Source organism: Oncorhynchus keta, chromosome 14 (genome assembly GCF_023373465.1).
Source record: "Oncorhynchus keta strain PuntledgeMale-10-30-2019 chromosome 14, Oket_V2, whole genome shotgun sequence".
Taxonomy (NCBI): Eukaryota; Metazoa; Chordata; class Actinopteri; order Salmoniformes; family Salmonidae; genus Oncorhynchus; species Oncorhynchus keta.
In genome coordinates, this window is record NC_068434.1 from 56186704 (window position 1) to 56213620 (window position 26917).

General features: G+C 41.1%; 1 protein-coding gene across 1 annotated transcript in view; it reads left to right on the forward strand.

Moving 5' to 3' along the window:
* Nucleotides 1-26445, forward strand: part of LOC118393638 (xylosyl- and glucuronyltransferase LARGE2s) — an 86376-nt gene extending 59931 nt beyond the window's left edge. The window contains 14 exon segments of the mRNA XM_052461936.1: nucleotides 5082-5282; nucleotides 10007-10195; nucleotides 10198-10298; nucleotides 10546-10628; nucleotides 10865-10988; nucleotides 12189-12360; nucleotides 12570-12787; nucleotides 13703-13828; nucleotides 13955-14110; nucleotides 19788-19951; nucleotides 20219-20497; nucleotides 22046-22192; nucleotides 23019-23214; nucleotides 23836-26445. Coding sequence (XP_052317896.1) covers nucleotides 5183-5282; nucleotides 10007-10195; nucleotides 10198-10298; nucleotides 10546-10628; nucleotides 10865-10988; nucleotides 12189-12360; nucleotides 12570-12787; nucleotides 13703-13828; nucleotides 13955-14110; nucleotides 19788-19951; nucleotides 20219-20497; nucleotides 22046-22192; nucleotides 23019-23214; nucleotides 23836-24033 — 2253 coding nt within the window. The 5' untranslated portion in view covers nucleotides 5082-5182 and the 3' untranslated portion in view covers nucleotides 24034-26445.
* The last annotated feature ends 472 nt before the right edge of the window (nucleotides 26446-26917 follow it).

Consider the following 26917-nt stretch of genomic DNA (forward strand, 5'->3'; position numbering starts at 1 on the left):
GTTTTTCACAGTTTTGTCTCACCAGGGGTGATGGTCAGATTCACATTTATCGTTGCAGGAATGAGCATTACACCGTGGCCTGTACTCTGGAGCGGGATCGATTTGGAGGTGGAGAGTCCGTCATGATCTGGGGTGGTGTGTCACAGCATCATCGGACTGAGCTTGTTGTCATTGCAGGAAAACTCAATGCTGTGCATTACAGGGAAGACATCCTCCTCTCTCATGTGGTATCCTTTCTGCAGGCTCATCCTGATATGACCCTCCATCATGACAATGCCACCAGCCATACTGCTCGTTCTGTGCATGATTTCCTGCAAGACAGGAATGTCAGTGTTCTGCCATGGCCAGCGACGAGCCCGGATCTCAATCCCATTGAGCACGTCTGGGACCTGTTGGATCGGAGGGTGAGGGCTAGGGCCATTCCCCCTAGAAATGTCTGGGAACTTGCAGGTGTCTTAGTGGAAGAGTGGGGTAACATCTCACAGCAAGAACTGGCAAATCTGGTGCAGTCCATGAGGAGGAGATGCACTGCAGTACTTAATTCAGCTGGTGGCCACACCAGATACTGACTGTTACATTAGATTTTGACCACCCCTTTGTTCAGGGACACATCATTCCATTTCTGTTTGTCACATGTCTGTGGAGTTCGTCTCAGTTGTTGAATCATGTTATGTTCATACAAATATTTACACATCTTACGTTTGTTGAAAAGAAACACAGTTGACAGTGAGAGGACGATTCTTTTTTTTTGCTGAGTTTATATGTTGGTTATTTATTTGAGTTCATTTCAATTAACCCCAGAATCATGTCATACAGTGTGGTTGAGTGGGTCAAATTCCAATGAAATGTATCATTTTACTGCCCTCCTGTTTCTAATCTGTCTTATTAAAGCATTGAAATAAGAAAGGTGGAATTCAACAACAAATATTCTCCTTAAGCCCTTGTCATCAATCAATATTTAAGCTATACACCATTGATTGTATAGTAAACAGATTTTGTGTTTTGATGTTGCCTTTTATTTGCACTAAAACTCTTAAAAACACCCATATTACGGTTGAATAACCACTTTGGGTGTTTCAGAGTACTTCATTCTGTGCATTAAAACACTTGCATTGGGTTGACATTCAAACACCCTCCAAACTCCAGATCTCAGTTGAGACGTTCTACTTTTACAGTGTAGTTGACATCTCTAAAGTGCTCTGTCATCTCTGCTTCCTATTTAGGGACCGGGGAGAAAATGCAATAACAAAAAAGTGCAAAATATTTTATTATGCTTATAAAGATAACATCTCTGCTGATGGTCATTTCAGCACATTCGCATTCACTCAAGATGCTGAAATAAATAAATCATATTTCTCCACTCCTGCTCTCGAGTCAAAATGTACATTTGGGTGCATCAATCAGCCAGGTCACCCTTGATACAAGTCAGTATTCGACGTCCATCCATGTCTGAGGATGTTTGAATCCAGCAATAGAAGGTTGTTTTTGAGATTTTTATTTTAAACCTATCCCAAAACCTTAACCCTTACCTTAACCATTCGGAGTTAATGCCTAACCTTAAAAATTCTGAGTTAATTCCTTAACATTTAAACAATTGGTATCAATGTACTGCAAGAAATGCTTAGTTCTGCATGAGTTAATGTTAAGACTGTGAGAAGTTATAGACCTACAGTCATTGTCCAGATTTCAGTTTCCATTTAACCCATCAGAACAGTAGGCCACAGTTCCCTTGATGTGTCATAGGGCTATTTGAAGTCCCCGTCAAATGTATATAGCGCCTCACAATCATCACTCATAACATAGCCAACACTGCTATCATCCTCTTTCACCACTTCACCAAATCTTTCCAAAACATACATTTAATGGCCCCTCCTTACTCTTTATTTTCAATTCTCCATTTAGCAGCTTTTCTGTGATTGATTTAAAAACTCTGACATTGTCCTTTTTGCCTCAGTGGATCGACATTAAACTTTTTCTGCCTGTTCCCAAAAGCTTTAGGGGATTGCCTTGTAGGCTATTTGGCAAGTGCGAAGTTAGATCCTAAAGCTTAGGTTTACACACTAATGCCAGATGCAAACCTCTATATGTCCTATAGACCCTATATATAAATTGCACAAGAACTATACATTTATACAGTGGCTTGCAAAAGTATTCACCCCCCTTTCCATTTTTCCTATATTGTTGCCTTACAACCTGGAATTAAAATAGATTTTGGGGAGGGGTTTGTATCATTTGATTTACAGAACATTGCCAACCACTTTGACGATGAAAAATGGTTGTATATTTAGAAACAAACAAGGAATAAAATATAAAAAAAACGGAAACCTTGATTGTGCATAAATATTCACCCCCACCCCCATGCTTCAAGGCAAAACTGCTCCAGGTCCTTCAAGTTGGATGGGTTCTGCTGGTGTACAGCAATCTTTAAGTCATACCACAGATTCTCAATTGGATTGAGGTCTGGGTTGTGACTGGGCCATTCCAAGACATTGAAATGTTTCCCCTTAAACCACTCGAGTGTTGCTTTAGCAGTATGCTTAGGGTCATTGTCCTGCTGGAAGGTGAACCGTCCCAGTCCCATCTCTGGAAGACTGGAACAGGTTTCCCTCAATAATTTCCCTGTATTTTGCGGCATCCATCATTCCTTCAATTCTGACCAGTTTCCCAGTCCCTGCCGATGAAAAACATCCCCACAGCATGATGCTGCCACCACCATGCTTCACTAAAGGCCTTTACACAGAGACACAATGGCCTCAGCTCTTAATTGCATTATATGCTCCTCATTAGCCATGTTTGATTGACAGTCGTGCCTAGAAATACAGGAACAGGCACGTTTCCCTTGCCACCATTAACTATGCTCTACAATAATGTGGAATGGAAAACTTTGCCTGTTTGGTACCTAACACATTAAGAATTTCCACTTGAAGGAAGAGTTGTATTCTGTTATGTTCTGTTTAGTTTCCATTCTATTTCCAACCAAATCAGATGGTCTGACTGCAGTATTGGACTTTTGTCTATAAGCATAGACATTTTGACGGTTAAGTTTAGGCATGAATTCAAAATGGTTAAGGTAAGGGTTAAGGTTTGGGGTAGGGTTTAAACCAGGGGCTGGAACTGGTTCAGGGAATAGAGCCGGAAACTGTAATATAACACCTTTTCAAGGAACAGAATGAAAACCGTTAACGGGAGTGATCTATGCTGTTCCGGAACAGAATCCTTGTTTTAAAAGCATGGGAACTTGATAATAACGTTATTTTATGTTCTAGGCAAGAGGGAGGGAGGGAGAGAGAAAGACATACGAAATATGACCTCAGTGTTGAGGCTATGCTTACAACTGTGGTGTAAATCATTTCAGAATGGGTTTACTTTCAGCACTTACACACACACACACACACACACACACACACACACACACACACACACACACACACACACACACACACACACACACACACACACACACACACACACACACAGGAAAGAGAAAACATTTGATGAAAGATTAAAAAGCAGATGTCTTTCAGTATTTATCACTTGATGCAGCCAAGGTTTTCTGGGAAAAATCCCCTTCCTGATCTCACCTTGACCAGGTGTTGTAGCTCCAGGGCCTAACCTCAATATTGGGTGGATCACACTTACTATTACTGTACTTTGGCAGGCAAAGAGCAGTAACTGTGCTTAAAAAAGTGCAGCAAGGAAATGCATGAGGTATTAGACGTGAATGTATTTTGATGTTACAGTTGAATCAACTGTAGATTTGAGGTGATTGCTGAACTATCCTATTAAGGCAGGGGTGACCAACCCTCGTCCTGAAGAGGGGCTCGTTGAGGTGGCTGAATCGGTTGAACACCTCTCTCTCTCTCTCTCTCTCTCTCTCTCTCTCTCTCTGGCATTATCAGCAGTGCTCTTTGTCCTTGTTGTTTTAGAGTCTGCTAGGTATAAGCGCCGTGTCAAGATGATAGTTGAATGAGAATCCATTGGAATGAGAGCCCTTGAGCAAACACACACACACACACACACACACACCTCGAGCAACCAAGCTAAGCATCTGTGTTTTTGTTAAGTAAAGTCGCACACTGAAGGGCAGGATGTTCATTTGACAGTCTTGAGGGTGTGTGTGTGTGTGTGCTAGTGTCAAGTAGATAAAAACCACAGGTTAGCGTTTTTCGTCATGAATCTTATGCTGGAGTCATCTCTGCAGAGTGGTCGCTAGCTGATAGTCATAAAATCCCATTTGAAACCTTAACCACAACACTAACAATAATGTCTAACCCTAACCTTAAATTAAGACCAAAAAGCACATTTTTGTTTTCATGAACTTTTACAATATAGCCAATTTGGACTTTGCAGCTTGCCCATTTAGCGGACATTGCACAGTTCTGCCTCCAGGACAAGACTCATCCCAATAAATGTCAACCTGCATAAAAACCTGGGTCAAGTAGCGAATTCAGTTTAATCTCACCACTATACTGTCCACCCATCCCACTTTCACCTCCCTCTCCTCTCTTGCTCACCAGAGTTTCCACAACAACGAAGCAAAGGCCAGACACTCTTCTTTTTATAAACTCACAAATATTTTTTTACTTCTCTTTTTTAATCGACAGCTACATACAATCTTGTTTCCTTCAGGCCTGCATCTAATTAAGGTGAAACGTGATTAATTAAGCTCATCATAAAACAAAGAGAGGCCCTGGAACTCGTATAGCCCTTATAGATAGAGGGAGGTAGAAAGAGAGGGAAGGAAATGGAGAAAGAGAATGAGAGAGTCTGCCTGCACTTATTGCCAGTTGTGCACAATACCCTGCTGTGAGCCTGGCTGTGAATAAACTGTGTGTGGGTGTGTGTATGTGCTTGCTTGCGTCCACGTGTGTGTGTGCGTGCGTGCGGGTTTCTGCATTTGTGTGTTTGCTTGTATTTGTGTGTGTGAGATTACATGTTTTAATTGTGCCCAAGACATTTCCGTGTCCTAACTTCTGCTTTGCTTGAGTATAAACTGCACTGTTATGCCACTAAAGCATTTTCTGACAGCATCATACTAACCTTCTAACTCCTCCTCTCTTTCTCCTCACCTCTCCCTCCAGATGAGAGGATGCAGCAGGAAGCAGATGAGCGACTGAGCCCCACCTGAGCCCTGACCCCTGACCCATCACCTCCCACCCCCGCCTCCACCGGCCATCCCATCATGCACCTGCCATTTCGAGGTCGTCTGAAGCTGCTAGTGGCATCTCTGACCGCCGTCATCCTGCTCACCTGGCTCTACCTGCTGGCTGGGAACCTGGAGAGTAAGTAATACCTGTCTGTCGCCATGGTTACATGACTACTGAAACTACTTATCCATTGAACTGCAGTAGGAAGGAATGGGAAACATGTATGCATGTACTGTAACGACTTTAAAAACAGATTAAACAACGGTATACAGATGCCATATCTTAATTTGATCATCCTGTTGTTGCAGGAATTTGGAAATGCAAACTTGTATTGCATTCGAGGTTTAAAATGGCTTCTAAAATTTGTCATTTCCATTTTAAGATGTCTGACTTGATTTTCCCTAATGGAAATGAACTCAAAACAGTGTTTACGACGTCAAATAACAATAACTGTAACTACCCTTTGTTTAAAAACTTGGATACCTTGTGGCACAGTCGATGTCATACAGGGCTACGGGGCCAGAAGTTTGAGGGTTCACTGACCACCACAGACAAACTCACTCTCTCTGCCTGTTTCATTACGGCCCTGCTACACTGTAGGCATTGGGTGTTTGGCATTCCCATCTGCCATTGAGGAAATGCTTCCTTTGAAATCAATGAAAGCTGCTTCACTGCCTGTGTTGTGCTCGCGATGTGTCGTGTCCAAGCTCAAGAAATCACAGAGATTAAATTCTCGATGGCTGACTTCAAATGTTCATTCTATCTTGTGAATTGAAATGATGACAAATAAAGTAGATGTTGGTTGCATATGGCCTCGACTATACACCACTGGTTATTTTAGTCAAGATGCTACTACTACTACTAGCTAGCTAGTTACGTTGACGAGCTTGGTTCAAAAGCAGCTTGCGAAATTAGAGAATCATTTAGTACAACCACTAGCAACAATTTAGTGAGTACTTGTGAAAAACTGGACCAAAGGTATTGTACTTACGCATAATCAATGATTTATATGGGCAAAATAGAATAAAGTCTCTGGTCCTAATACTTATTTTCCACCATAATTTGCAAATAAATTCATAAAAAATCCTACAATGTGATTTTCTGGATTTTTTTTCTTCTCATTCTGTCTGTCGTAGTTGAAGTGTACCTATGATGGAAATTACAGGCCTATCTCATCTTTTTATGTGGGAGAACTTGCACAATTGGCGGCTGACTAAATACTTTTTTTGCCCCACTGTACGTAAGTATTCATACCCTTTGCTATAAGACTCAAGATTGAGCTCAGGTGCATCCTGTTTCCATTGATCATCGTTGAGATGTTTTTAAAACTTGATTGGAGTCCACCTGTGGTAAATGTAAATAGATTAGCCTCTTTGGGCTAGGGGGCAGTATTTTCACATCCGGATGAAAAGTGTGCCCAGAGTAAACTGCCTGCTACTCAGGCCCAGAAACTAGGATATGCATATTATTAGTAGATCTGGATAGAAAACACTCTGTTTCTAAAGCTGTTTGAATGATGTCTGTGAGTATAACAGAACTCATATGGCAGACAAAAACCTGAGAAAAATCCAACCAGGAAGTGGAAAATCTGAGGTTTGTAGTTTTTCAAGTGATTGCCTATCCAACATCCCGTGTAAATGGCTTCCACTAGATGTCAGCAGTCTTTATAAAGTTGTTTCAGGCTTCTATTATGAAAGGGGAGAAAATAAGATCACACAGAGTTAGTGGCTCAGCTGAAAGCCATGAGTTGTTCATCGCGCGCGAGCTCCGTTCCCTTTCCTTTCTAATTTGGTTGGAATATTATTGAAGATTTATTATCCTAAAGATTGATTATATACATCTTTGACATGTTTCTACGAACTTTAATGTAACTTTTTTGACTTTTCTTCTGGACTTAGTGCCTGCGCTTTGTGCATTTGGGATTAGTGAACAAAACGCACAAACAAAAAGGCGGAATTTGGATATAAAGATTAACTTTATCGAACAAAACAAACATTTATTGTGGAACTGGAATTGCTGGAAGTGCATTCCAATGAAGATCATCAAAGGAAAGTGAATATAACACTATTTCTGACTTTTGTTGACTCCGCAACATGGCGGGTATCTGTATGGCTTGTTTTTGTGGCTGAGCGCTGTACTCAGATTATCGCATGGTGTGCTTTCGACGTAAAGCTATTTTGAAAACTGACACAGCGGTTGCATTAAAAGAGAAGTTTATCTTTATTCCTATGTATAACACTTGTATCTTTAATCAAAGTTCACGATGAGCCAGGCTCTGTCGCAGCCGGCCGCGACCGGGAGGTCCATGGGGCAACGCACAATTGGCCTAGCGTCATCCAGGTTAGGGAGGGTTTGGCCGGTAGGGATATCCTTGTCTCATCACGCACTAGCGACTCCTGTGGCGGGCATGGCGCAGTGCGCCCTGACCAGGTCGCTAGTTGTACGGTGTTTCCTCCGACACATTGGTGCGGCTGGTTTTCGGGTTGGATGCGCGCTGTGTTAAGAAGCAGTGCGGCTTGGTTGGGTTGTGTTTCCGAGGACTCATGGCTCTCGACCTTCGTTTCTCCCGAGCCCGTATGGGAGTTGTAGTGATGAGACAAGACAGTAACTACTAACAAGTGGATACCACAAAATTGGGGAGAAAAAGGGGGTAAAAAAATTATAATAAAAAAAAGTTTATGATGAGTATTTCTGTAAATTGATGTGGCTCTCTGCAAATTCACCAGATGTTTTGGAGGCAAAACATTACTGAACATAATGCGCCAATGTAAACTGAGATTTTTGGATATAAATATGAACTTTAAAGAACAAAACATACATGTATTGTGTAACATGAAGTCCTATGAGTGCCATCTGATGAAGATCATAAAAGGTCAAAGGTTAGTGATTCATTTTATCTCTATTTCTGCTTTTTGTGACTCCTCTCTTTGGCTGGAAAATGGCTGTATGTTTTTTGTGACTAGGCGCTGACCTAACATAATCGCATGATATGTGTTCGCTGTAAAGCCTTTTTGAAATCGGACACTGTGGTTGGATTAACAAGACGTTTATCTTTACAATGGTGTACAATACTTGTATGTTTGAGGATTTGTAATTATGAGTTTTCTGTTGTTAGAATTTGGGGCCCTGCAATTGTGAAAAAAAATGCACCTAAAGAATCTCAGACCATGAGAAACAATATTCTCTTGTCTGATGAAACCAAGATTGAACTCTTTGGCCTGAAAGTCAAGCATCATGTCTGGAGGTAACCTGGCACCATCCCTATGGTGAAGTATGGTGGTGGCAGCATCATGCTGTGGGGATGTTTTTCAGCAGCAGGGACTGGGAGACTTGTCAGGATCGAGACAAAGATTAACGAAGCCAAGTACAGGGAGATCTATGATGAAAACCTACTCCGGAGCGCTCAGGACCTCAGACTGAGGCGAAGGTTCCCCTTCCAACAGGACAACAACCCTATGCACACAGCCAAGACAATATATGAGTGGCTTTGGGACAAGTCTCTGAATGTCCCTGAGTGGCCCAGCCAGAGCCCGATCCAAAATCTCTGGAGAGACCTGAAAACAGCTGTGCAGCAACACTCCCCATCCAATGTGCCAGAGCTTGGGTGGATCTGCAGAGAACAATGGGAGAAACTCCCCAAATACAGGTGTGCCAAGCTTGTAGCGTCATACCCAAGAAGACTCGAGGCTGTAATCACTGCCAAACGTGTTTCAACAAAGTACTGAGTAAAGGGTCTGAATACTTATGTAAATGTGATATTTTTTGTATATTTTTTTAATGAGCTTTGTCATTATGGGGTATTGTGTGTAGATTGATGAAAAAAACTATTTAATACATTTTAGCATAAGGCTGTAATGTAACAAAATGTGAATAAAATCAAGTGGTCTGAATACTTTCCGAAAGCACTGTAGGGAGGCGCATGCACGCAGATGAGGAAATGTGGCTAGGATAGAATAAATTATGTAATAAATCCTGCAAAAGAGCGAATGTAAACCAGCGAAAAACACACTACCCTCAACCAGTGCCCAATATATAACAAATTAAAAACCCTTCCCAATTTCAATCTGTCCCTAACAATTCACATTTCCTCTTGCTGCAGGATTATAATCCTGCTGTGTGAAACTAGTTCAAATTAAGATGCATCATCTGTACAAACAATCTTGTAGGCTGTTTGAGATTCTGAGATTTCTTTGTCCTAGAATTGCTGCGGTTACTTTCCTGACTTTTGAGAATCGAGCAAGGCTCTTCGGAGAATATCTGTGCTTAAGTGTTCTCAGGCAGTCTGTTTATGATTGTCAGTCCTGCTGTAAACAAAAACAATAGACCGCGGACATACTGTCATACACTCCTAAATACAATTAATGATGCCTGCCCTAATTAATAAACGCACACACACACACACACACACACACACACACAATGTGCATGCAAATCCTCTCTCACACATACTGTACACACACTGATGGGTTGTTATAGTGCAGTCTGTTCACTTCAGCTCTACGGAATTGCCGTAGGAAGCAGTGAATTACTGTGTCCACACCAGAGGACAAGGCTGTCCTGTGTCAGTGTTGGGTCTGACTGTCTACATATCAGTATTTCTCTCTCTCACCCACCTTCCTCTAAGCGACCAGGAACAGGGTGTGACATTTCAGCTCTGTCGGCCAGCTGCTCCTTAGACAGGGTGTCAAAACAGACAGAGATGGGTTGATGAGAGAGAGAAGCCGAAATACGATCTTTTCAACAATGCAAGTGAAGTGAACACTTTCTTCCCTCGTGTTGTTATACAACTCTAGAAATGAAAGACTTAATTCAACACTAATCCTAATTCTCCTCTCCCCCTCTCCCCCCCCCCTCTACAGATGGGCGTTCTCTCCTCCTGTCCCCCTGTCTGTCAGAGACCCCCGAGGCACGGGTTCTAGAGCGGGCGGTTCTAGAGTCGCGGGTGCGCGAGATGGAGGAGGAGAACAGGCAGATCCGCTTGCAGCTCAACCAATTGCAGGGCACGGCTGGCCAGCCCGCCGACGGTGGTAACTACGGCAATGCGGCGTGGGGGCATCAGCTGACACTGGGCCCGAGGATGTGGAGAACACGGCAGAGGAGAGAGCCAATCACACCGAGTGTCCCCGTTCGCCCACCATACTGAAGTGTGAGGTGAGCCAGGATCAGAAATGTATTTTAGCGCAGCCCTGTGTTTTCGCTGTGTTTGTTTAGCTTCACTGTTTGGTCACTGGTTTTAACTTGGTATGTCAAATCTGCTGTCAGTGGTGTTTGTGTGTTTTGGATAAAATAACAGATGTAGTTAAATAATATGGCTGTAGTGCCAAAAGGTAAACATAGGGAATCGATATTCCCAGCAGTGTTGATGACATAGCTTGTCTGCCCTCTCCCTTCTGTGCAGCTGATCCATGTAGCGTGCGTGTGTGCCGGTCACAACGCCAGCAGAGATGTGGTCACCCTGGTCAAGTCCATCCTGTTCCACAGGTAACACAACAGAGCTTCACATACAACTACACCGACTGCTATAGCTACAGCAGTTGTTTATTCTACTTGATGAATCCTAAACTAATATGGCTGATGTCAAATCAAAGGCCACTTGTAGAAATTATTATTATTTATTAATTAATTATTGGACTCATGGGAAGCTGTGAAAGAGAGATTAAGCACTTGAGTAGCTCTATGTATTTCTCTCTCTCTCTATCTCTCTTTCTCTCTCTCAGGAGAAACCCTCTCCATTTCCACTTCATCACAGACGCAGTAGCCAATCAGATCCTGAGTTCTCTGTTCCAGTCCTGGATGGTTCCGTCTGTACAAGTTAGCTTCTACGACGCAGACGAACTCAAGGTAAATACCCCCCACACACACACACACACACTTTTACAGTATATTCTTTTGATGAGCTCCAGCTCAGTGATAGGCACCTATGGTCCTCAGGGGCCTGAGTGTCTGCTCTATCGTTTAAATCAGTGTTCAGGAAATCATTTGTCTGCACTCTGTGAGCAGCCATTGACATTCAAGGGGAATTCCACCACTTTCCAAATAATCAGTTGGCAGGAGAAAGAGAAATCCAGTGGACACAGAGACCGTCCTTGCTCTCATTCATTTTTTTCTTTCTTTACTCCCTCCTTCTCTTCCCTTAATCTTACAACAGTGATGTGTCACCTCAGTCCTTCTTTTCCTCTCGCCTCTCCTCTCAGTCAGTATGTGTCCATGTAAATAGAAAAATTGTGTGTGTGTGTTTGTGGGGGGTATGCATGTACTGTGTGTTTGTGTGTGTTGCGTGCTTGTTCTGTGGGTGGTTGGGTAGGTGGGTGGGTGTGTGGGCAGCCGGGTGTGTGCGTCAAGCTTTGGCTCTTTGCTATTGATAAGGGGTTCATAATGTAACATATTGTTTCTCAACTCACATACCAACCTGCCTCGACCTGCAATATGACTTGCCTCCGTCTCTCCCCCAGCCATCATCACATTCTCTCTCAGCCTCCACAAGCTTAGCGGGAACAAAAGCTCTTTGTGCTCTCAAATTTCTCAACCTACTCAGTTTTCATTAACTCAAACGAAGAAGGAAACACTGCATCTTCTCTGAGCTGATTATATTTGCAAATGATTCACTTATGAAGATCCCGTTCTGCGGAATCAAGATCAATTAATGATCAGACATGGTTGCCCAGATGCATGCCAAAAGTTGTACAGGTTTCAGTATTCAATGGGTATCCTGGGTATAAAAACAGATTATATTTTTCAAGATTGATGCCGTAGAGTAAACAGTAGTAATGTTCCAATTGGTTCACCTCTGGTTTAAAGGGTATTTTATACTAAAGGGATCTTATGAAACAGATGGGTGTCTGCGCAAGTTAGCTATTTAAAGGAAGGAGAATACCCTTATACACCTGACAAAGTGCCACAGTGGTGTTGCTTCTAATTACATTATTTTTCATACCTTGCAACTTTATATTCCCTTTTCTTTTGAATTCAACATTTTCTGTGAGGTCTAAAGTTCTTCAACCTCACTCTTGCTTTCTCTCTTCATCTTCTTGTCTCTTCCAGTCGGAGGTGTCATGGATACCTAACAAGCACTACTCAGGTATCTACGGCCTGATGAAGCTGACCCTAACCAAAGCGCTGCCCTCTGACCTCACAAAGGTCATCGTCCTGGATACGGACATCACCTTCGCCACCGACATCGCTGAGCTCTGGGCCATCTTCAGGAAGTTCAATGGTACGACCTTTGACTTTGACAAACATTTCTGGTTGATTGATTGAATAATTAATGAATTGGTTGAGTGATAAAAAATCCCTAGAGGACAAAAATACCATTTGATAATCTAATAGTTAAAAACCTGTCTATGTTGAAGACCACCTCTTTACCAATGATAATCAGCATTTTAAAATCTGGGAAAATGATGATTGGTGATGCTGTGATTGCAGACAAGCAGGTGATAGGTCTGGTGGAGAACCAGAGTGACTGGTACCTGGGGAACCTGTGGAAGAACCACAAACCCTGGCCCGCCCTGGGACGAGGCTTCAACACTGGGGTCATCCTGCTCTACCTGGAGAGGCTGCGACGGATTGGCTGGGAGCAGATGTGGAGGCTGACCGCCGAGAGAGAGCTGATGAGCATGCTCAGTACCTCGCTGGCGGACCAGGTCTGTTTATTCAATTTGATCAAATTCTATTCGTCTATTATCTTTATTCAGAATATGATTAAATACTCTTTAGATCATTACTTACATAACATGTTATAATAGTGCAGGAATCATCAACTTGATTCAGCCGAGGGACGATTTTTTTTCTTGAGCGAATGGTCAGAGGGCCAGAACATAAATACAAATAATTTGTAGAACGCAGCTTGACAGCAAGAAGCCCAAACAGATATTTTTGACTAAAACATAATAATTTCAAACCTTGCTCACATTTGTATTCGGTCACGTGTCTCTCTATTATGCGTGGGAATATTTGGGAACAGATGTCTTGAATAAAAATCACTTGGAGCTGATTCCCCATTTTTTTTTACAGTCTTATGTCTAACAATACAAAATATATATATATATATAAAAATGTTGGGGTCCAAATAAAACCACCCCCGGGCAAAAAAAGTTGGGGAACCATGATATACAGTAGGGTAATCTTATGCCTCAAAGCATACTGTGTATGAGGCAGATGGTCATGTAAGTGTGTAGGACATCTCTAATGAATATTTGGAGAATGTGTCAATGTGAATGTTTACTATTTTGTGCCAGAGTTCTATATGATCTTAATGTTAAAATAAGTGTGTATGATACACTCTTAGAAAAAAAGGTGCTATCTAGAAACTAAAAGGATTCTTCGGCTGTCCCCATAGGGGAACCCTTTGAATAACCATTTTGGGTTCTTGGTAGAACCCTTTTGAGTTCCATGTAGGACCCTTTACACAGAGGGTTCTACATGGAACCCAAAATAGTTCAAGCTTGGAACCCTTTTGGAACCCTTTTTTCTAGGAGTGTATTACATAGGTGTTTAATGTGAGTGGGTAATCTTGTGTGCAGGACATCTTTAATGTGAGTGGGTAATCTTGTGTGCAGGACATCTTTAACGCGTTCATTAAGCAGAACCCAGTCCTAGTGCATCAGCTGCCCTGCTTCTGGAACGTTCAGCTGTCTGACCACACACGGTCCGAACAGTGCTACACAGAGGTGTCTGACCTCAAGGTAGGGCTATGCAGTGAAATACACACACACAATATAGCAAAATCCCTCAATTCTTTCCTTATGAATGTACTGCATCTAGACATACCCGTCACCATGGTAATGTAATATGTTCATGTCCCGTGTCAGGTGATCCATTGGAACTCTCCTAAGAAACTTCGTGTGAAGAACAAGCATGTGGAGTTCTTCAGGAATCTCTACCTTACTTTCCTCGAGTATGATGGGAACCTACTGAGACGAGAGCTTTTTGGCTGCCCCAGCCAGGCCACCTCAGAGAGCGTTCGGGTGAGTAGAACATTACCAAAACTTTAACCATAATTAAGTGATAATGCCCTTGAATGTTGCAGCAAACCGTGCCAATAGCACTTTTATACAAAGGGTTACCAACATATGCAAATAATGATTGACATATGTGACCGACCGCCTTGATTCTGTCTTAGGTAGCAACATTTGAAATTGTGTTTATTTTTTATTTTTACATTGGATAAGAGCAGAGACACAGAGCTACAAAATGGTTTATCATACCCAGTGTATCTGAGGAACAATGGGAAAGTAATTCTGCTTTGAAAGTTGATAAACTTGTAACCTCACATTCGAGAAAATGGCTTTTGAATGTTTTGGTACCTACAGGAGAACTCTTCTTTGTCTACACCCATTCAGTATCATTCACACCCTCTTAAACTTTAGACCCACCCATCTCTTTAACCTGTTACTCCTACCCCCTACTTTTCCGAACATTCTGTTAAAAATTGTGCAACATTTCAGCGCCCTACTGCTCATGCCAGGAATATAGTATATGCATATGATTAGTATGTGTGGATAGAAAACACTCAGACGTTTATAAAACTGGTTAAATCACGGCTGTGACTATAACAGAACGTGTGTTTCATCGAAAAGCGCAGGAAAATCTGATCACTGAAAATGGAAATATATATCCATCCGCCACTTCAACCCATTGATAAAGGCGAACCACAATAAATGGGGCTGAGGTTGTAATACCTACAGCTTCCACATGATGTCAACAGTCTTGTCATTTGCCTAGGCTTTGTTTCTTGGTCAAACGAAGAAGAGACAAGCCATTTGTTCAGGTCTCTGACCGGATATTTTGGTTGAGATTTACCCGGACATTATTTCCAGACGGACAGCTAAAGAATATACATCGCCTCGTGATCAATTTGGTCGCTTATTAACGTGTACTAATACCTAAAGTTGCATTACAAAAGTATTTTGAAGTGTTTTGTGAAAGTTTATCGTCAACTTTTTTAATAAAAAAAAATTACGTTACAAGATGCTATTTTTTTCTGTTTATCACACAGTCTTCATAGATCGATATCTAGGCTATATATGGACTGATTTAATAAAAAAAAAAGACCCAATAGTGATTATGCGACATCTAGGAGTGCCAACAAAGAAGATGGTCAAAGGTAATGAATGTTTTATATTTTATTTGTGCGGTTTGTGTAGCGACGACTATGCTAATTATTTTGTTTACGTCCCCTGCGGGTATTTTGGGGTGTTACATGCTATCAGATAATAGCTTCTCATGCTTTCGCCGAAAAGCATTTTAAAAATCTGACTTGTTGCCTGGATTCACAACGAGTGTAGCTTTAATTCAATACCCTGCATGTGTATTTTAATGAACGTTTGAGTTTTAACTAGTACTATTAGCATTTAGCGTAGCGCATTTGCATTTCCAGATGTCTAGATGGGAGGTTAAGGGTTGATCTGAGCATTCTGTCCTAACAACAACATTCCAGCACCCAAGCTAATGTTGCCTAGCTACTTCCAGACACAAATGAGAGAACAGCTCCCTCACCATTTTACTCACCCTAGTAGAGCTGGTTAGGCTGTTGTTATGTTATCAAGAGTGTTGGTGACTGCAATTGTGCTGCTGGCAACAATTTGCACTTTTTGCCAATGTTTACTAACACTGGCCATATTCAATGGATGTTGAGCGTTCATAAATTCGTCAGTTATTCTGCAATCTGGCACACTCAGACGAGAGTGTTCTGAAACCGGAGTAGATAGCTAGAGGGAATTGTCTATCAACAGTTGTCACAGTGACTTTCTATTGAAATCATTACTTGCATAGGGGAGTCTTTTGTTAAGACATGTTACTAGCTAAACAATGAACCATAATCCCAACTCATGACATTACTACCTTGCATCAATCTGCAGGTTTAACGGATGTGAAATGGCTAGCTTAGTTAGCGGTGGTGCGCGCTAAATAGCGTTTCAAATCGGTGACGTCACTTGCTCTGAGACCTTGAAGTAGTGGTTCCCCTTGCTCTGCAAGGGCCGCGGCTTTTGTGGAGCGATGGGTAACGATGCTTCGTGGGTGACTGTTGTTGATCTGGGCAGAGGGTCCCTGGTTCGCGCCCAGGTATGGGCAAGGGGACGGTCTAAAGTTATACTGTTACACAGGTAGCTAACCAACCAGGTTCAATGTTAGCTAGCAAAGCAAATGGCTCTGAGATACAAATAATAAGATCATACACGTAACTTTAGCTAGTGAGCCAGCCAGCTAACGTTAGCTGGCTAGCAAACAGTACAATTTAACTTGAAATGAAAACTACTTTCTGTCAAAATTAGAAACGTGTAATATCTGAAAATGTACCTAGCTAAACTATCTTACCCATATACATCATGGATGGACGCCTCTCCCTGTTACGGATGCCATGGTTGCCTTTAATTTAAAGATGTAATCTGGAGACAGTCATTTTCTCCACCTCCTTAGCTATCAAACTCTAATTCCACTGATTTAAAAACTCAGTCCTCTAGAAAGTGTAGATCAACACTTATGCAGTTCTACACGAGACATAAATAAGCTGCGTTAGTCAGGATTACCTACAAATACTAACCAGCTCAAATAGACAGAAGCGTGCTATATGGCAGGCCAATCCGAACTCATCTATCGGCATGTCCAGCCCACTCATTATCTCAGCCAGTCATGGCTAGCGAGAAGGTTGGTTACTTTTTCTGTGGCTAAACCAACTAGGCTCATAATTTAATAATTGTATTTGTATTTACAGACGGCATACAAGTCTGTTATTAAGGTGCATGAAAGTTCACATGTTCCAGAAGGCATTTCTGCCGAAAATAATAATATTATGATTAAAAAGGTTTACGTTCAAATGGCTCTCCTGGTAAGTAGTGACCCGCGACATACGCCTAGTTTCCTGAAACGAGTCATACTATTTATTTATTCATACTATTTCATCCTTCCACAAGATACAGTCCCGACACAAATCTAGAGTTGCTACCCAAGCCGCCCAAGCCACCCGTCGTCGTTCATTCTATCGGTTGAGTTGTCAGAGACGAAACCAAGTCGTTCAGTCTTTTTGTTTTGTATCTATGGATGCGACCCAGTCGTTAATTTTAAATGTTCTATTTCTGTACTGGCTGACAACAATCTTATCCGTTGCTTGCGAGCTCGCCAACTAAGGCTAACTTGCAGTCATGTCAACCAGTGCAGCCAGAATAACAACAAAGTAGCTTAATTAGCATTTTTTTAAGCTGTTTTCTAGTGACATTTATTTGGATACATCCATAACAATGAGACTTAAAGCAGGCATGATATACAATGAGTAATATAATTAATTTGTTAAAAAAAATACAAAGATATAAGACATTTTTTTTTTATAGTAAAAATAATTATACAACTTCTGGATTCTTTATGTAAAATTAGCTGGCTCCGTGTCTTCTACAAATGATAGGTAAAGTTATATTATAAAATGTTATTGCAGATCCCCGAACAGAGTAACATATTTTCTCTAACTTGAGATGTTGCATAACTTCCTTTGTCCAATGGTTAAAAGTAGGACGAAATCTAAATGTCCACTTAAATAGTATAAGACATCTAGCTAGAAGAGTAGTAAAAGTTGCCCAAATAACTGTTTAGAGGGGCCTCCTGTGGTGCCACTCCAAATAATGCAATAAAGGTAGAAGGTTCTGTAGGTCTCTCCAGTATATTAGAAAATGTCTAAAAAAAATTGATATCCAGAAATCTGTCCATTTCAGACATGTCCAAAACATGTAATAAAGTAAAGAATGAATTGCAAGAGAAAGGCAATAATGTATTATTCCAGCCCAGGCACAATTTAAATATTGGCCACAGATGGTAGCAGTGTATGTGCAAAGTTTTAGACGGATCCAATGAACCATTGCAGATCTGTTCAAAATGTTGTATCAAGACTGCCCAAATGTGCATAATTGGTTTATTAATACATTTCCAAGTTTATAATTGTGCACTCTCCTCAAACAATAGCATGGTATTCTTTCACTGTAATAGCTACTGTAAATTGGACAGTGCAGTTAGATTAACAATAATTTAAGATTTCTGCCCATATCAGATATGTCTATGTCCTGGGATTTTTTTTGTTATTTACAATTTCATTCTAATCACACTAGCCTACGTTAGCTCAACCGTCCCACTGGGGGGGACACCGATCCCGTATAGTGGTTTTTAAGAGAGTTCATGGAATACAGATTGTGCGAGATTAATAATTTATAGATCAAGTGTATGCCCCCTTTGATATAACGGTTCACTTTAAAAAGATAATCTTGAAGGGAGGTAGATGGGCGTGATGGCAAGTGACTAGAGTATGAGTTGACAAAACTACGCAATTGCAGATATCTAAAGAAATGGGATCTCGGAATATTTATTTTTTGTATTTTGTATTAACTTTTCAAAGGATGCAAAATCATTTTTGTCGTTCGGTGAGGAGATCCCTTTTCCAGACCAGATATGAAATGCACGGTCTAATAATGATGGAGATAATGTATGGTTGTTTAATAATGACGCAGAAGTTGAAAATTCACTGAGACCAAAAGATCACCTGAACTGTTTCCATATTTGTAGAAAATGTTTCACAATAGGGTTTTTCATTTATTAGGAAAATGCAACAGGTTTTTCTTGTTCCAGATAAAAGCAGATATCAATTTATCTATGGAGATTAAACAAATGTCAGAAAGATAAGAAATCCATTGAAATAACTATAAAAACGTAATAATAATTAACATTGTTAAAATTATTGTATTATCTAGTTGTTTGTGACCCAAATATTCCCAAATACTCATGACTAAAATAAGTTTGCATGGCAGAAGGATTAATAGACATCAATTAACTTTTTTTGTAGATTCACTTCATAATGAGGCACGATTTCACCTGGCATAGAAATTGTGCTCTCTTGTCAGGACACCGCTGTTCAGAGGAGCTAGCCAAAAACACAGCTAACCCAATACCTTCAAACTGAAGCTGGAAAGACTGGGCTTCCATTAGTTTTACCTGCTTTCTATTGACATTTCTTTGTATAGATCCCAAAAAATGATGCCAGCTGATTCATGATTACGACTGGCTGAGAAGCGCTGCATGCCTGTCTGTCTCGTACTGACTCCCGACATGTTCTGGAGATCGATTTTGGAATATTGAAACAATGTTGCAAATGTTGGAGAGACAGACAGCAAGGTCTATACAAATCTCCGCTGTTGAAAACTAAATGTTAGTCTAAAAGAAATGTGAGATGATGTTTAGATGCTTTTTATAGTGGAGATCAAGTTCCTAAATTGCCTGGCTGGGCTGATGAGACAGTGGCTGGCGCAGTCAGATGGAACAGAGTATATAGGCATGTTAACATCGTAGATTTAGCCGGTGGTAACTTGTGGAATAGACACCGTCTGGAATTCGGCTTTAACCAATCAGCATTCAAGATTAGGACCACCCATTGTATACCATTTAACAAACCACTCCCTAACACCTCAAGGAGGTTTAAATATTCACCATACCTTTATTCACTATACTATGATACCCATGGACATCCAGCCAGAATACAACAGAGTGTACAGTGCCGCATGGTCTCGTCACCTCTGACTGCATGGTGTCATGAAACCATGTTAGCCTATTAGAGGGAATATTTACAATCTAAACATTGGTTTTGACCTCCCTCTGTCCATCCCTCTCCAGTTACAAGGAGCTCTGGAGGAGCTGGATGAAGACGACCAATGTTATGACTTCCGGCGGGAGCGAATCACAGTGCACCGCGTGCACCTCTACTTTCTGCAGTACGAGTACACGCCCGCCGGGGATGACACAGACGTCACGCTGGTCGCACAGCTCTCCATGGACAGGTAAAAACTCACCTTATAGCTCTGACCCTACTGGCCTTTTGTTTACTAGTTGTTGGGGATGTAAGCATGAATTCATTATTACGATATGGCTAATGAGGAGTGCAACTCTCTACAAATATGATTGTATTTAACCTTTTTCTCTATTTCTTCCTCTTCACCCTCCTCCCCCTTTTCTTCTCTACTTCCACCACTGCTTTTATTATCATAATGTAATATACATCTCTGTATCTCTAACATTCTATTTTATGACATCTCTATTTATCTCAGGTTACAGATGCTGGAGGCCATATGTAAGCACTGGGAAGGACCTATCAGCCTGGCCCTGTACATGTCAGACGCTGAGGCCCAACAGTTTCTGCGTTACGCCCAGGCCTCTGAAGTGCTGAAGAACCGTAAGAACGTGGGCTACCATATCGTTTACAAGGAGGGCCAGTTCTACCCCGTCAACCTGGTGAGAAATGTGGCCCTGAGGAACGCCAACACACCCTATGTGTTCCTGGCAGACGTTGACTTCCTGCCCATGTACGGCCTCTATGATTACCTCAGGTGAGTTGTAGTTTTTCCTGAAGATGTTCCAACATAAACATAGACAGAACACTTGCTGAGATTTTTTACATATATAGACATTTAGCAGCCATTTTAATCCAAAGCAATCTTGCAGAGCAAGGGGAACCACTACCTCAAGGTCTCAGAGCGAGTGACATCACAGATTGAAACGCTATTAGCGTGCACCACCGCTAACTAGCTAGCCATTTCACATCGGTTACATTGACATCATGGGAAAATCAAAAGAAAATCAGCCAAGACTTCATCATTGGGAGCAATTTCCAAATGCCTGAAGGTACCACGTTCATCTGTACAAACAATAATACGCAAGTATAAACACCATGGGACCATGCAGTCGTCATACCACTCAGGAAGGAGATGCGTTCTGTCTCCTAGAGAAAAGCGAAAAGTGCAAATCAATCCCAGAACAACAGCAAAATACCTTGTAAAGATGCTGGAGGAAACAGGTATAAAAGTATCTATCCCCACAGTAAAATGAGTCCTATATCGATATAACCTGAAAGGCCACTCAGCAAGGAAGAAGCCACTGCTCCAAAACTGCCATAGAAATGCCAGACTACGTTTTGCAACTGCGCATGGGGACAAATATCGTACTTGTTGGAGAAATGTCCTATTGTCTGATGAAACTATTTGGCCATAGTGACCATCGTTATGTTTGGAGGAAAAAGGGGGAGGCTTGCAAGCCGAAGAACACCATCCCAACGGTGAAGCACGGGAGTGGCAGCATCATGTTGTGGGGGTGTTTTGCTGCAGGAGGTACTGGTGCACTTCACAAAATAGATGGCATCACGAGGGAGAAAATTATGTGGATATATTGAAGCTACATCTCAAGACATCAGCCAGGAAGTTAAAGCTTGGTCGCAAATGGGTCTTCCAAACGAACAAAGACTCCAAGCATACTTCCAAAGTTGTGGCAAAATGTCTAAGGACAACAAAGTCAAGGTATTGGAGTGGCCATCACAAAGCCCTGATCTCAATCCAAAATAAATGTGTGGGCAGAACTGAAAAAGCATGTGCGAGCAAGGAGGCCTACAAACCTGACTCAGTTACACCAGCTGTCAGGAGGAATGTGCCAAAATTCACCCCATTTATTGTGGGAAGCTTGTGGAAGGCAATTTAGATTAAAGGCAATGCTACCAAATACTAATTGAGTGTATGAATATGTCTGCCCACTGGGAATGTGATGAAAGAAATAAAAGCTGAAATAAATCATTCTCTCTATTATTATTCTGACATTTCATATTCTTAAAATAAAGTGGTGATCCAACTGACCTAAGACAGGGAATTTTTACTAGGATTAAAATGTCAGGAATTGTGAAAAACTGAGTTTAAAAGTATTTGGCTAAGGTGTATGTAAACTTCCCACTTCAATTGTATGTATGATGTTCATATATGGCCCATCTGGGAGTCGAACCCACAGATAAGGTGTTGCCAGCAATGCATTCCAACCAACTAGTGGCAGCTGTGGCTCTAGCTGATGTACAGTTTTGGTTGTAAATGAATGGTTTCTTTATCTTATCCCCGCAGAAAGTCAGTGGTCCAGTTAGACATGGCCCACACTAAGAAAGCTCTGGTTGTGCCGGCCTTTGAGACGCTGCGCTACCGCCTCTCCTTTCCCAAATCCAAAGCTGAGCTGCTCTCCATGCTGGACATGGGGACCCTCTACACCTTCAGGTACACCAGCACTAACAGCTCACCCCATTGGTCAATCTGGCTTGTTGATCAGGAGGTTTGATTGGCCCTTCTGAAATAGATTACATAACATGGAGCATCCATCCTGATTTTGATACTATATTTAGTACATTGATTACATTGATACGTTGATGTCATTTGATAATATTTGCAGTATCAGTCAAAAGTTTGGACACACCTACTCATTCAAGGGTTTTTCTTTATTGTTACTATTTTCTACATTGTAGAATAATAATTAAGACATCAAATCTTTGAAATAACATATATGGCATCATGTATTAACCAAAAAAGCGTTTAACAAATTAAAATATAATTTGTATTTGAGATTCTTCAATATGGCCACCCTTTGCCTTGATGTCAGATTTGAACACTCTTCTCTCAACCATCTTCACCTGGAATGCTTTTCCAAGAGTGTTGAAGGAGTTACCACATATTCTGAGCACTAGTTGGCTGCTTTTACTTCATTTATGGTAGAGTGGCCAGACAGAAGCCACTTCTCAGTAAAAGGCACGTCAGCCCGCTTGGAGTTTTTCAAAAGGCACCTAAAGGACTCTCAGACTAACCAAGATTGAACTATTTGGCCTGAATACCAAAAATTCTCAAAATCTGTTTTTTCTTTGTCGTTATGGGCTATTGTGTGTAGATTGATGAGACATTTTTTATCTATTTTACAATTAGGCTGTAACGTAACAAAATGTTATGTTAAAAAGTCAAGGGTTCTGAACACTTTCCGAATGCACTGTATGCAATCTAGTTCAAAACTATTATTAACACACCTGTACACGTCTCTTTCTCCTTGCCGTCCCAGGTATCACGTCTGGACAAAGGGCCATGCTCCTACCAACTATGCCAAGTGGAGGACAGCCACCACGCCCTATAAGGTGGAGTGGGAGGCGGACTTTGAGCCCTATGTGGTGGTGAAGCGGGACTGTCCTGAGTACGACCAGCGCTTTGTTGGATTTGGCTGGAACAAGGTCTCCCATATCATGGAGCTAGATGCGCAGGTACAGTATGGAGGATAGTGGTGGGGTGTTAGAATATAATATATTTATTTTTCCTTACAGGTCACATTATCACACCACAGTACATTTGCACACACTAGGTAGACCAATCAATCATAGCAGACAAGACGGGCAGACAAAGAGATGTAGTTAAAGTCTGGATACACTTATCTGTTTATGGCTTGTTGAGAAGAAAAATGGTTATTTAAGTTATTGTTCACATTTTATCCTCAAAGACTCTACTTCCAAATAATCTGCACATAATAACTCATTTTAATTTAAGTTTAATTCAAAACCTCAACTCATCTTTGGAATTCAGTTAAGGTTACGCTAATGATTAGAATAGATGTGATTCGCGGTAGACCTCTGATATTAGGTTTAATGCTTTCGCTAAGTCAGGAATAATAGCTATTGTAACGGCCCATAAATCAAAGTCAAGCTGTGACCTTTCAGTGTCCAGCACCTAAGACCAACGTTTGTGACTTTGTTTCTCGAGTCTTAAATAATTTCAGTCACAGCTGGGACGGCAGAAGAGTATTAGCTACGTAGCTAAAATGCTAAAATGTTGTACACTCCAATAAGCAAATAAAATAATACATTTTCCGCCCCTTTCCCACCCCCCAGGAGTATGACCTGATGGTTCTGCCCAACGCGTTCATGATCCACATGCCACACGCACCCAGCTTCGACATCTCCAAGTTCCGCTCCAGCCCAGGCTACCGATACTGCCTGCAGACCCTAAAAGAAGAGTTCCACCAAGACCTGTCCCGGAAGTACGGCGCAGCCGCCCTCAAGTACCTTACTGCTCAGAGGAACATCTAAACCAGGACTCCCAAGGGCCACTGGGCTTCATACCTAGGGCCCGAATGGCCCCCATGCTGCTGCCTCGCAAGTCTAAAGGGGTTTGGGAATACTGGCAACTATCAGCCAATATCACTACTAAGCTTGAATAGCTTTAAAGTCTTGTAGAACATTCTGGAGATGTGTTAGCTAAACTTTCTGGGGTGGTTTGGGCTGGGATGACTCACCCAACTATACTATAATGGGTTATGACCCAAACTGGAATAAAAACAAAGAACCAAACAGATCAGACATGACAGTGGTCACACGATATTTGGCTCACTGGGAAGACATTTCTCTGAAAGGGATGAGTGGTTGACTGATTTAAGTCTGGGAGTAAGTGACGATTATCATGATTTGTTCTGACAATCAGGGCCTTTTCTGAGGAAAATACATTTCAAACCAATCCGTCCACATGGGATATTTGTACCTGGAACTCAAGGACAGGAATTTGGGGAAACACAGACCTGAAAGAAAAGAAAGTTGCATCTTCCCTGGTCTCTTCAAGGGAACGAGTCGGAATCACGTTCGGAGTGACCAATCGAACTGGAGAAACATTTAAGCCTTATAATTTTCCATTATATTTAATAAGATATTTAATGATATCAGTATTTTTCTCAATGTAAATGATTATCAATTAATAACAAACAAATATGGCATACATACACTATCAGTCAACATGTTTAGAACATTTACTCATTCAAGGGTTTTTCTTTATATTTACAATTTTCTACATTGTAGAATAATACTGAAGACTGCACTTGTTTGGCTCAAACACATTAAGAAGGAAAGAAATTCTACAAATGAACATAAGGCACACCTGTTAATTAAAATGCATTCCAGGTGACTACCTCATGAAGCTGGTTGAGAGAATGCCAAAAGTGTACAAAGCTGTCATATTTGAAAAATCTCAAATCACAAATATATTATGATTTGTTTAACACTTTGTTGGTTACTACATGATTCCATAAGTGTTATTTCAGTTGATATCTTCACTATTATTTTACAATATAGAAAATAGTAAAAAATAAAGAAAAACCCTTGAATGAGTAGGTGTGTACAAACTTTTGACTGGTACTATATATGTGTTAATTTTAATATATATATTTTTTTCGTGCATATATTTATCCCCATTAAGCCAAATATGAGCCCAAATTCAGCCAAAAAATACAAGTCACAACTGATTGGGACCACCGCAACCAGACCCCAATATTTTTTAAATAGCAACAAAAAAAGCACCTCGCTAGAAATTAAATGGCTGCAAATAAACCGCCTGTTGAATTGTTAAAAATCACTTCTGAAATTCCATGAGCGATTGGAATATTACCAGTGCCATGTCTAGATGAGTGATACACTGTTATGTGCCATCTACTGTAACAAACCTTGTCATTTACCGAACATTTCCCTTTCCTTTAAAACTTCATTCCTTTTTCTATTTACCCATTCCTTGTTTTTTTCATACACCATGCTGAAACCCACTCCTGTTCTCACAAACCATCCCTTCTTTCTCTAATCCCAAACCCTTCCTAAATCTCTATATGCTACTACTACTGTTTTGAACACCACACATAATCCACGGGACAACCGGGCAGTAACAAATCAACCTTTGAACCCCAATGAACCTACCACTCCAAATACCAAATAATAGGTATACGCCTACAGTCACAAGAAACGGCACAAGTGTTCAAGCCTATTTGCTACTGTGATGACTTTGTAATGACTGAACGGTCACATATAATGTCACTATGGGCTGGGCACATACCCTACATGACTACTATGGGTTAGGTACATACAGAGCTGCCATTGAATTGGCTACCAAGAGATGGATCCAGACACCACCTCCCCTGCCACCTTCCATGCCTCGCACAACCCCTGTCGACTGTTCTGATTGCAGTAAATGCTAGTGCCTTTGCTGTATTGTGTAACTGGATATTGATTGTACTGCTGTACGTTACCAATGGGGCCTGAGGATAGTCAGGCACTCTATTTATTATTGTCGACTCAAATCAATCATATTTTTCTATGTAGGGGACAAAGTGCTTTAAATAAATCTGCCCTTTTTCTACCAGTTTGTCTGAGGTTTGTCTCCATTGGAACATATGTGGAACAGATTGAAGGATATGGTATCACTTCTATGAGTGTGGAATTATATACACATGATTTATTTTCAGAGTTAATTGGTGTTAAAATATCAAGGATTCTCCCCTCATCAGTGTTTTTAATGAAGACGTAATGTCTGCAATGGAATTACCTTTATGAAATCAAATAAACACACACACACACACACACACACACACACACACACACACACACACACACACACACACACACACACACACACACACACACACACACACACACACACACACACACACACACACACACACACACACACACACACACACACACACACACACAGGGAAATCAATCAAATTGTAATTCTTTGTTAGCTGTTTGTTATCTTCTGTGACATTTGTTAACAGCCTGAAAATGGAATTGTCTCTCACAGATGTATTGCTTGTCTTAAGGAAATAATCGGCCGCCAGGCAGGCAGTTTTTTTCTTTCACAAAAAAATATAATAAAAATTGTTAAGTCAAGCATTTCTTCATATCCACTTTGCCATCTCCAATATCTTCAAAAACAACAGAGGCATGATGATAATAATCTATGAAAATAGTGATGTCACTCTACTGCATAAGCAATAAAAAATAAGATGTTTTCATATTACAAAAGGTGGAACGGGTCACCGAGATGATCTATTCATTGGCATTCACTCACAGAAGGCACAACTGGTCTACAAATCACCATCATCTAAGTATGACATAAATTGTTGCATACGGATCATTCAAAGATTAGTGGGAAAAA